The 12,712-nt window shown below is 40.3% G+C and overlaps 1 protein-coding gene across 7 annotated transcripts in view; it reads right to left on the bottom strand.

Moving 5' to 3' along the window:
* Nucleotides 1-12,712, bottom strand: part of AKAP7 (A-kinase anchoring protein 7) — a 95,812-nt gene that overhangs the window by 48,287 nt on the left and 34,813 nt on the right. For 6 of the 7 annotated variants that reach the window (XR_012834535.1, XR_012834534.1, XR_012834533.1 and 3 more), the window contains exon 7: nucleotides 8,405-8,549. Coding sequence is in view for 4 of the 7 variants with exons in the window: in XM_075748094.1 (XP_075604209.1) it covers nucleotides 8,405-8,549 (145 nt within the window). In the remaining 3 variants the exon portion in view is untranslated. Of the gene's footprint in view, nucleotides 1-7,621; nucleotides 7,821-8,404; nucleotides 8,550-12,712 lie in introns of those variants that run through there. The other variant, XM_075748096.1, reaches the window with a different exon arrangement.

Below are 12,712 nucleotides of genomic sequence, written 5' to 3'. Positions count from 1 at the left end.
ACATGTTTTTGAAAGTTATTTGTGGAAAATCTTATTTTCACTTATTTTCAACTACTGATAACAGTTCTGGCATGAAAACACATCACTACTTCAAACACTTTTTGTTGAAAAATAAAAGGACAACAGCCTTAAGAATAGAATTACATTATGGTATTTTTAAAGGAAATTGCAAAAATTACCCTGTACAATAAAGCAAATGCTACATACCTCATAACCACCGAATCACGAATCACAGACTCACAGAAGGTGATGAGAAGGTTTTACTTACTTCCAGTATTAGCAGATGCATGATTGAATTCTGAACATCATGTTCCTGTCTTTAAAGCTCCCTGTCACCTTCTAATGAGAAGTTTGTTACACATTTGCCAACATTAAAGCTCAAAGTCAGGGATATTAGAATTTGCCCTCAAATTCTGAAATGAAAATTTCCGCTTTCAAACTGTATTTACATTGGTTATTTCCCTCTCAATCAGCTTGTTCTCCTCCTTATCCACACACAGAATGTATCAATATAGCTTTTAAGTTATGACTGGTATTACAAAATTATTATAAAATACTATCTCAGTATAAAAAAATGCTGCACTAATAGTCAGTTTCAATAGCAGAAAATTACTAAATACAGAAGGAACTGCCCAATGCAGGGATACAAGATGAGACAGGTCGCTAGAGCTAAAGAGAACATCAAGTTTTAATGTAAGACTAGTGAAAAGGAATCAATATGGGACCACCACTCTGTTCTCAATAGTGAATGGAAAATATTTGATGTGTGTAAGAAACCACTGGACCACCACTTTCCAGTCACTGTCCGTAAAGAGCCTGGCTTCTACATTACTAACTAAAATGTGAATGTTTCTCTGCCATGTTTAAAAGAATCGTTTTTGTAAGTCAATATTCTACCACAGGATTCGCTAAGAAATAGTGCTTTAGGGAAAGACTTTACTGATTAGCACACAATGTCTGTTGCTTTTTATGTAGGCAAAGAGTTATTAAGCATACTGCATGCACAAAATTACAGCAGCTGTGGATATACTCAACATAAACAGTGAATTAATTACTAATTTTAAATGCTAAGAAATAGCACCACGGAAGCTGCCCAAGACATTTTTATCCAAAAGCAGTATGACTGCCATATTATTAATTAAAATTTAGGAAGAGTGCCATAGATATGCAAGAAACTCAAGAGCAGATAGTCACAACCTAAGAGAATAGAGAAAGTAGAAGCTAGCCTACAAACAGATTATCAAGGAAAGAAAAATTAAGTGAAAGAAACAGACCTAGGGGTATTTTGTAATTATAGAAAAAGAAGAAAGGACAGATAACAGATAAAATCAATGAATGATTAATTAATTTAGAAGAAGTGATTCACTGTCATGCAAATAAGAAAGAGAGTAAAAGAAATCAACACACGATATAGAGTAAAAGAAATCAACACACGATATGTGTAATTTTGCAGGATGTAGAATCTGGACAATTAAAACAGCATATACTTGGTTACCATTGCTGTTTCCAATGTGAGAAAATGTTTAATTGCTGTACGCACAAAATCAATCACATTGAGGTCAAACCATCTGTAGACAGAGAAGCAGGAAAATATCTGAAGGAGACAAATGCCAGTCTATTCATTTAAGCCAGTGCCCCTAAAAAAAGATTTCAAACAAACCGGGCAAAATTCATTTTGCAGACTGTCTTTGAACCCTCTTCTTCCTTGATGATGAAGGTGAAATATTACTGTATTTTTTGCTTGACACTGTAAGTGCATTTTTTTTAAAAAAATCAAACCGAGGGATGTTGACAATCTATCCAACTCTTAGTTTCAGTCTTTTATTTCTTCTCAGTATTATTTTGAGTTCATAAAGTCACATTATCATATCTATTTTCTGTTTCAGGTACAGATGAGTCTTTTCTTCGGTTCTTCTTTCTTCTGATTCTGTCTTCTTTGTGGGTATCCCCCAAACGTATTGCTGACAAACTTATCTTCAGTCTGGTGAACTCTTATACAAGATACCACCAGGAGCACCTTGCTCTTTGTTTGAGACATGGGTGTTGAGCAGCTGCCTAGGCTAACATCATAAAAGGTAATATGGAAGCCTAAACTGCGCCACTAAAACCTAACTCAAGGTTATTAGAGTTTAAGTAACTAAAAAGTTACTGAAATTATTCAAATAGCCTAACAGCAGCAATCTGCAAGAATAAATTTTGTTTGTAATGTGTTCCATTCATAATGTTATTGATTTCCCTCAGAAACATGAAGCTTGCAAATATAATGCATCTTTTTGTCATTTATTTGAAAATTTGTATCTTCACACATATATATATAAAAAAAATTAACAAGCAAACTAATTAACAAATATTGACAACTGTTGAAACAGTGTATCTTAGACTCATATCTTGCCTATCTGTCATGGTTTAGCCCCAACCAGCAGCTGAGCACCACGCAGCCACTCCTTGCTCACTCCCCCCTCCTCCTTCCTCACACCCCCCCCACCCCACCCCACCCCACCCCCCCACCCCCCCCCCCCCCCCCCCCGGCAGGATGGAGAGGAGAATGGGAAGGAAAAGGCAAGACCTGGTGGGTTGGTGTAAGGACGATTTACTGGGATAGCAAAGGGAGAGGGGAGAAGGGGAAAAAAACAAAACAAAACAGTACTTAACAGAGTATACAAAACTGGTGATACCCAATGCAGTTTCTCACCCAAGGACCGTACAACTCAGACCGCACGCTCAGACCTGTCCTGAAACCAGACCGTCCCCGAGCCACGTGTCCTGGAGCTGCTGCTGCCCCTCCCCAACTAGCCCCCCTTTTATACTGATCATGACATCACGTGGTATGGAATACCCCCTTTGGCTAGTTTGGGTCACCTGTCCCATCTGTGTGTCCCCCCAACTCCTTGTGCACCCCCAGCCGTCCCACTGGCAAGGCGGTGCGAGAGGCAGAAAAGGCCTTGGCTCTGTGTGAGCACTGCTCAACAACAACAGGTCCATAGAACAAACACATCTCTCTATTATCAACACTGTTTCCAGCACAAATCCAAAGCATAGCCCCGTGCTAGCTACTGTGAAGAAAATGAACCCTCTCAGCTGAAACCAGGACACTATCTTAGACACCGTTTGATCTTGCCTGTCTCACACATTTTAGAATGGGATGAAAAACTTTCTGCAGGTGTCTCCCATTTCAAAGGGACTGCAGAAGGTACCTTGGTGACAAGGTCAGACTGGACACTGAACTTGTACATAGTTCCACCGAAATGTAAATCGACCCACTAATGTTCTGCTACTTACAAAGGCATTTGTTTGAGGTATTATTTGAGCAGCAAGGAGCATTACCTTTTACCATATTATTGTGCTTTTATCCAGATAAAATAGATGGTTGTAGTCTGATATTTCAACTTCCATATTGCTATTGCTAGATTTCAAGGGTTAAGGAGAACTGTAATAGCACTTTAACCTCCAACTTGGCATGCATTCCAGATATATAAGTTCTGGCTGTGCAGAAAGTAAGAGTAACCTGATGGGTGGTTTCCACCAAAGAACACATTTCTTGAATTTTTTTGTACCTCAGAGACAGCACAGGGGAAGTGTGATATATAAACTTCTCCTCACTAGCCACTCAGGACAACCTTATCACAGTTTACAGGCTGAGTATAGCTTGGCATGTGGTAACTTCCTGTAATGTGTATATAATCTCATTTTACATTATCTTACTATAAACAAATTCTCTTTGAAACAAGTCTACAAAAAATTTCATTAATAGATCTTGAAAATATTTGAGATACTTAATGCTAAAGGCATATTTAACATAAGATTTACATAATGCTCCCTTTGATGGTCAGAGGATCTATTGAATGTCTTCACCATGACATAAAGAACTGACCAGTCATTCAGATAAAGGAGTATATATTGAGAAGCTCAACTCCTTCCAGCATACATTAGTCTGCTTGGGGATTGGGGTGACATAAAACAGCTGCCATGAGGTGGGTGGTCTGAAGAAGGACATTTTGTTGGCTTGCTGTTCTGTTTGCTTTAAAGAATAAACTGTGCTCTACTTTGAGGATGATGCTTCAACATTACTGTCACTGTCATGTCAAATTTTAACTCCTGAATACATATCCTCTGGGGCTGGCATGCAGATGCAGAGAAATCTTCTGGTGCAGATGTCTGTAGGCTCTGCTGAAGATAGTGGATGCTGCTCTGTAACATATTGTCAAAGCCTGTTTACCTGCTGTGCATATTGCTGCAGCTCAGCAGGTGTTTCACCTCTGCCTTTATTCATATCAAGCTTTTATGCTTCCCATATTTCTAAACATGCTTTTAAAATGTGCAGCTACCAAGCTGATACGTGTTGTGGTGCTTATTAGCCATGGCAGTATGCAATTCTTTGTTGTGTATGGATTTCTGTTTCTAACATTAGTTCTGATCCCTTTTTAGATCTTTTGGTCTTATTAGAAGAATACCACACTCAAGTCTGACCCAAACTCTAGGTATCAAAAAGTAAATAGTGGTTTTGTATTTTCTGTGCATTTCAAGGAAAGAAGGTAACTGGTTGATTACATGCACATGTAAAAAGAACTAGAGCTGGATACAGCGTTTTGTCTATATTAAGTAATTTTCCAATTCCACTATTTCTGATGTATTAATAGTATGTTCTGATGTATTAAGTCCCTCCTGTGTTTATTCTAATGTCCTAGATACCTATAGTTCCTAAAAACTCTATTCAAATCACATTTTAAAACATTTTAAAATTAGTTTTTCAAAATTCATTAAAATATAGTTTCTTGTTCTCTGAAATTAAAAATTAAGTCATTTAAACTGTGTTCCAACATAGCTGTTTTCCTTCTCCTATTGGCTTTAGATAAATACATATTAACATGTACAAAACCAGAAAAAAATTAACTGCATGTATTTGGGCAAGATGCATCTATGTCCATATAGGACTGAGAAAAGTGGGAATAATACTACATTTTCTTAATGTGTCTTCAGTGAAGAACATCCTTTCAAATAATACGGCTAGAGAAAGCCAGATGCAGTACTCATGTAAAAATAATTTAGAGGAGAACTCTGTTCGGACTGTGAAAATAACACCTCCACAAATTCTTTACGCATTGTCACACCAGGATTGAGTTAAAGCTAAACAAGCATCTTATTCTTGCTCTGACAACCAGCTGATTGACTGCTGTTATAAACCATTTAATGGGACTCATATTCAAAAGACAGCTGAAAGACTGACTGTCTTATTTTAGCATTCTGACATGTCAGTAACAAGACAAGTTCAAAAAGAGAGATTTAAACAAATGTTTTGAAAAAACATTGTCAATATCTACCAAATATACTACGAAACAGCTATTATTTGTAACGAGTTGTTTACTGAATTTCTTAATCAGATACATATTCCAAAATATTATTAAGTATATTTGTGAATAGTGGAGCCTCAATTTCACCCAAATGAAAAATTTTATACCGTGTTAAATAATCTCATAATTTCTCTTTCTCTAAGCATTTGGATGCACATAAATACATATTTGAATGTACAAACATGTACGGAAGACATTAGATATGTAATTATATACACAGATGTAAACATAACTGATACATGCATAACACAAGGTAATAAATATGATAATTTATTGAGATAGATAGATAGATATGTATGTATAGATATATCTCACTTCTTTAATTTTGACTGGTCTGGATTTTACAATAGTGTTGTCACTAATTTAAACGGACATCCTACACTTTTTTTTTCTCTGTACTGCTTTTGATTTGTTTTGTAACAGTCTACCTAAGCTAAGGTGGCCCTAAGTGCAAACAAAAAACATTCACAAGAAGTAATATTTAGCATTTGCAAAGCACCTGACATGCTTAAAGTATTGTTTAAGTATTTAATCGTAAGTCCTCAAAACGGTCCTCAAGACCAGTGAGCACTGCCATCTGCAAGGCAGCAGCACAGGGAAACAAGGTACCACAAGGCAGAAACCAAGTTGTCAGCAAAGCCCTACACAGAGTCCGGGAACCAGCACTAACTTTTAACAAAAGGAATTTAAAAGTAGTACTAGCTGTTCATGAACACCCTTTGTCTCCAACATAGTGTCAGTTTTGATAGCATTAAGAGTGAAACAATCCAGACCTTGAAAAGCAGGCACCAGGTATAACCACGTTTAACCTGCCAGTTAACCAGGTATGGTTTTTATGATGATGAAAAAAACAATATGCACTTAGGAAAAATGGAGTAAAATACACTATTCACATGTATTTCTATCAATTATAAGCCTTTGAAAGTTGGATCTTTCCATTAAAATTAGCTCAACTAGAAGACGTGCCTGGATCAGAAGTTTTTATTTTATTTTATGCTCATCATACTTTTAAAGGTTTTGCAGAATTTGTGGGTCGACATGGCACCTTCATAAAGTCTTCACCTTCTTGAGATTTTTTAGTCCTTAACAAGGTATCTTCACAACAAACAGAAGTTTCATATTTTTGAGATTGCTTAGGCCTTGAGGATGTATCTCCACAACAAATAGAAGTTTTCATCTTTTTGAGATTCCTTATTACTTAAGGGTGAAGACAGGGCTTTCCTTTAAAACTGTCCACATGAGAAGAGATTCCAGTGAAAACTATCCACATGAGAAAAGATTCCAGTGAAGATGTTTCTATTCAGCTAGTTGAGATGGCAACAGTCTTGGAAGATTTCCCTGATGTTGCATGTTTTGTTCTTTCTTTCGAGGATATGATCATTCATTGGTCATGAATATTTTCACTACTAAGGAGTGGTATGCTTTGGAGTAGGAAACACTAGATCCACTGAATAATTTGCTTGTTGGAATGATTTCTGGTCATTTTCTTTTTTTTATATTTCTGCTTATTACCAGAAATCTGGAAAATGTTGCAAAGTATATGACAACAAATTTATCATAGACTTTAATTAAGCATTTTATTGTTGAGGGTCCTTGTAAAAGATTTTTCATATTTCTTTCCTGTTATTAGATGATCCATGCAAGAACAGATGTTCTCTTTTCCTTAAGTAGGTCAAAGTAAAGACTTTGTTCTACTAAGGTTTAATAAGACCATCCATATTCTTGTTGAGATGGAACTATTGCTCATTGACAATACGCCAAATAGAGTTTTGCTCTATTTCTAAATTTCTACTTCTAAAGAAAAAAAGACAAAGTTAAGATTTCGCGTGAACTTTTGGTATGAATTTTAGTATCCCATGTCTTCCAACACCACTACATTCAACCTTTGACATGACTGCAGCAGAAAAAAAAAATAAAAAAAAAATCCCCAAAACAAAAAAACAAGCTGTACCAGTACAAAGGAGAAAAATACAAACTGATCTCCGAAGACCATGTCCTGCTCCCTGCTAAAAACCTATCTTTTGAGACTCATCTCTAATGTGACGTATATAAAGAATCAGCCTAATTAAGATAGATGGAAAAAACCCCAATTAATATAAAAAACTTTGTATTTTGCTGTATTACTACTTGACTGTCTTCCCACGTCATCTGATTTCTTAAAGATCTGCAGGTGCAGGAATGGTATTTTTAAAGATATTCCCAACACATCACACAATAGATTTAAAGGAGTGACAGCATTTAAGAAAAAATCCTCAACATTGTCTAGTTATTCCACTTAGTGTGTTTTAACTCATGTTCTTAATCTGACTAACAGAAGCCCCAAGATCCACTATCAGCTACTGGGAACTAACCGTCACAGAGAGGTTTATTGCACAAGCCATTATCCCATTGTCTCTCAGTCCATAGACCTTCCATGCGTATCACCTCAAGTTCCAGCTATACATGACTTGTGGCAGAAATGAAAAGACAAGCCTAGAATATTAATCACAGGGATGTGAAGCTTCTGTTCATATAAAGCAGGAGGACACGACTGTGATTTCTAGCATTGTAATGATCTAGGCAAGGTGTCTATACAATGTTTAAAGTCTTGATGGTATTCTGAATACTTAATATGAAATCTGTTGTACCACTGAAATTCTTTCTGTATATGAACATAGTACAAGTAAGGTCACATCTCTGCCAAACCAGATTCAGTTGGCATTAATCATCTATAATTACCACATCCAATTTAACTTAGTCACACAGGCTGTTTTTATAGTCAACAGAGAGATGAGCAGCTCCGGAGAGTGATACATGTCACTTATCTTAAACACTCATTTTAGGATGAGGAATGGAACTGGATTCTGGGGATAGATAGTTGAACATAAACTTTAGATGTCAGCAAGACATACTGCATTAGTGTTCCTGGAAAGCCAGGACTGAAGGACAGACTCCTGTCAGACTCTGTGGATATTATTACAAGAATTGCCTAATATACACTCCAGAGAAGAAATGGCTTTTCAGGCATATAACTTACAGACACAACAGATATAAGAGGAAAATGAAGATGTACTTACCAAAAACAATAGACGACTCACAGTAGTAGTAACCATTCGGTTGCTTTTTTTTCAACATGGAGCAAAGATCTAGGCGGTGCAGGATTTCATCTCCAAAATAATGGCTTTTAAAATCTTCATACAGGCTTGAGTCAATTTTTTTCACCTTTAAATAGCAACATAAAAATTAAATTAGGCATTCTACTAGAAGACTGAATTTTCATATTTAATTGCTATAGTTTTCATTTTAATCAGAGGTATAGTTAGCATGGAAAACTACTTCAAGGTGCAAAAAGAATACTGAAACAATAATGTGCCAAATCTTCCGTTATAGTTAAACAGTGTCTGCTGCAGAACTTAAACAGGGAAATAGTGTCATTACACCTCCTTTCTACTCCTCCCTCTTCAGTCCTGTAGGAAACAAACTGACGTGCACAATACTACAACTGCTTTAACTTCCAGTGGTTTGCAAAAGTCTTCACGGAACATGTAACTGGAAATTATTCTTGCTGTCATCACTGGGCATGCTACTACAAGGAAAAATCTCAAATGTTTGTCAAGGGCAGTTTTCTGGGTCTTTAAAATCACCAAACAGGAAAATGTGGTTGTATTTAAATAGTGCTAGACTTTTTATCTCAGTAAATCTAAACACTTACAGTGATTTATAATATCAATATCATTATGTAGTTTTGCATATACAAAGTGGAACATAATAAATATTCTGTTAGGTTGTTTTCAGAAACCTCATTTCAGTAGTCATTGTAAGAGTTCAGGGCTCCTCATTCCATCATATTTTCAATAAAAATAGATGATGTCTGTAGAAATCCAGTATTTTCTCTTTCAATCTACCTTGAAATAACACTGTTTGCTTTTTAAAAATCGTTACTATATGCTAAGGGGTGTTAGGAGCGACCACTGCCTCCAGCAGCTCCAGCCCAGGGCTCCTTGCTCCCCGGCTGCTGGCGCCCCGCCCCATGCCCCAGGGTCTCTGGTGGATGTACCTGCTGCTTTCACGTCCCAGAGACACGCACACATGCTCAGAGGACATGGACACGGCTGGTTACACAGGCTGCCTTCAACAGCACCCATATACAGGGCTCACAGGAGCCACAAGCGCAGATAGCCCCTGGCAGAGACAGAAGCTCACTACTGCAGGCACACAATGCTCTCCAGGTTCAGAAGCACATGCGCGTTTGTGCATCCCCCAAGCACTGTCACGGCCCCTCTGCCCACCCGGCACCACTGCCCAGATCCCAGGCCCCCTTATGCACCCCATGGGTCCCCCACATACTGGCTGGTCCAGCCTGAGGTTTGGTAGTGAACACCCGCACCCCTCACACACCCAGTTTGAGGACAATACAGACATTTGCCCCCAGCAGCCAGCGCCCAGCACCCAGGACACCAGCTCTGTCAGACAAGCGTGCCTGCCAGCCCTGTTTTACACACAACTGCCCCGTTTACATGCCTTTCTGTCCACTCCTCCTGTGCTCCTCCCTGATCCCCTTGCCCTGCACAGCCCCTACCCATTTGCACAGTCCCACCAACCCCCCCAACCACCTGGACCCTCAGCTTTACATCCCCAACAGCTGCAAAGTCCCAGTTTGCTTGCGGTTTCTTGACAGCCCATCAATTAGGGTGACCAACTGGCTTTGTTTCTTGGTTTTGTGTGTAATGTTTGACATGTTTGTGTCTCTGTATATTTTGTTTATGGCTTCCCCCTTCTCCTTCCTCTTCCATTTGACAAGGTCCTCAACCAGACAGTCCCACTGAAATTAACATCCCCATGCTCCACAGTCTGTGTGGCTGACCAGCTTTGGCTCTTGCTATTGCCTCCCTTACCATATGCTGGTCAGGTTTGTGTCTCTGCATGTGTTGTTCAGGGCCTTCTCCTTTTCTTATTATCCCTTCTGCACTGAAAAGGTCGCTCATCAGCCACCCTAAAGGGAACAGACGCTGTCTCCTCCCTCACACCTTTACACTATATCCGTTCCTCTGAGCATTTCTTATGATCCTCTATTTACAATTAGTCATGTGCAAGATGGGCTGTGTCAGTATGTCTACTGAGCTTTTACTTAGGTACAAAATTATTGACTTCAGAAGCACTTTGCTCAACTAAGTACCTGCACATTTGTGTCTCTAAAGTCTAATTTAGAGATTTTTGGTCCCCTTTACTAAATTAGACTTTTGGTCCCCTGAAGTCTAATTTAGTGAAGGTCAGAAATGTCTTTCCATTTTCTTAAGCTCTGAAACGATGACATTTAGTGGTAGATGCTTTTTGTTTTTCATTTTGGGTACACAATCTCCGTGGAAGTCTACATTTACTCCATCCTCACTATCATTATTTAAAATGTGATATTCTATGGATAGATTAGTCCTTATGTACTAAGGTTATTTTGAAATTAAATCATCATTCTTTGCTTTTTGGCTGACAGTTCTTGGAAATACATTTTGACATCAGTCAGTACCAAAAAAAGACCTTTTCAGTCAGGAGAACACTTGTGAAAATGTGAAGCCTTGAGTACTTGTGGAGCAAAATGAGGAAAAGATTAAAAGCACCACTTGACACTCTAATAAAAAATATAGCATTTACAAGAGGTTGGGATTTTGCTTGTCAAAAACAGATTGGTAAGGCGTGAATCAAATTATGAATGTTCAGGAATTGAGTTATGCTTGTGATGCACTACTGAAAGATATTTGGAAAAACAGCCATGGGAAAACCAAGATATTTTTAGTGACTTGGAGCAATTTCTGGAGCACTGTTTGTAATGAGATGTGAAAGGATGAAACAATGCAGGTGCATGGGAAGGTCATGGTTCATTTCTTAATTGAAAGGGTCTGGGGCAATAGAGATGAAAGACAGCAGTTGTTACCAGATGGGAAAGTTATAGATGCTGAATATAAAGCTATGCTATAATTGGGGGAGGATGAGAAACAGAGTACTTGAGAGGCCACTTTGAAGAGTTTGGTGCTGGAAAGGGAGACATCTGCTTCTTGAGGAAGCACGGTAGTGAATGGATGCCTATAAAGGGACATGGCTAACGTGTAAGGTGGGCCTGGAGAGGTGTTGCATGTGGAGCTCTTGTAAGACTGGCAGGGCACCAAGGAGACAGCATTTGGTAGCCCTGTCATGTCTGTTAACTCTCTCTCTGTGCCCCTATATGCAGGCAGGGAAGGTGCAGCCTGCTGTCCCCAGCCTGCAGTTAAACCCTCCAGCTGCACAGAGTGATCGTGGCTGCCGTCAGCAGGTGGCCAGGCAGCGTTTGCCCCAGGGGCAGGAAGGCTCAAGTGGTGACAGGCCTTCCCACAGCTGCAAAGCGAGGGGTCCAACACCCTCCTGCAAGCAGCTTCAGCTTCCATGCACCAGACCCTACGGCCAAAATGGCCAGCTCCCAGTACCACATATCCAGCTCATTTAAGGAGAGGGCTGCATATGAAGATTCATTTACAGTTGCTCAAAGTAGCTGGTTAAGTGAACCGCAGATGCTGAAATGGGTGAAAGAAGCGAGCAGTGGGGAGCTTTGCAGCGGACAGGGACAGCCACAGGTGCCGTGGGAGCACGGGCAGGTGGTGCAGAGGTCATGGAGATGCTATGTGGGAGTGGATGCTTGGCATCCCATGCCGGACAGCGGGCTGGGCTGCTCAGGGGGCTTCTTCCCACCGCCTCCTCTTCCTCCCTCTCAGGCGCTCCGAGGAGGCGGAGAGTTGTGCTGCCATTCAGCCGGGAGGCCGCAAGGGAGGTTGAGGGTCCATTCCCCGCACAACGCCCAGGACTTGCTGCCGTACGAGGGCTTTTGTGGGCCCCCGGGGGCGCCGGGCGGTTAAGGGCGGCGCGGCAGGGGCGGGGCGGGGCGGGATGGCTGCCGCGGCCTGTCTGCGGAGGAGGGATGCAGCGCCACAGCGCGGCGCCTTCCTGACAGGAGCAGCGGCGGGGAGGCCTGAGGGCTGGAGCGCGAAGCACCTGCACGGAGAGGGGGTCAAGATAAAACTTTCAGACTGTAAGGAGACGCAGCAGCCGTGACGAGCAGCCCGTCTGTGGCAAGCAGGGTGAGTAGAGGGGGGAAGAAGTGGGAGAGAGTTAGAAGTGGGTTGCTGACAGCGACTGTGGACTCAGTAGGGGAAACTGGTATGGTCGATCCCTGCAGGAGCATGTTGTGTACTTGTATAGAAACTGGCACTATGTGATGGTGCTGCATAAATACCCCTGAAATGATGACCAGTTTATGTAGCTGCATTGTTGTGAGGAGCTGTAGTCAGTGCTCATGGGTGTCCTGTACCTCTGAGGGAGGATGATTTTGTACATGTATACACATGTGCATATATATTACTGTC

This window comes from Balearica regulorum, chromosome 3 (assembly GCF_011004875.1).
Source record: "Balearica regulorum gibbericeps isolate bBalReg1 chromosome 3, bBalReg1.pri, whole genome shotgun sequence".
Taxonomy (NCBI): Eukaryota; Metazoa; Chordata; class Aves; order Gruiformes; family Gruidae; genus Balearica; species Balearica regulorum.
This window is presented reverse-complemented; position numbering and strand designations above follow the sequence as displayed.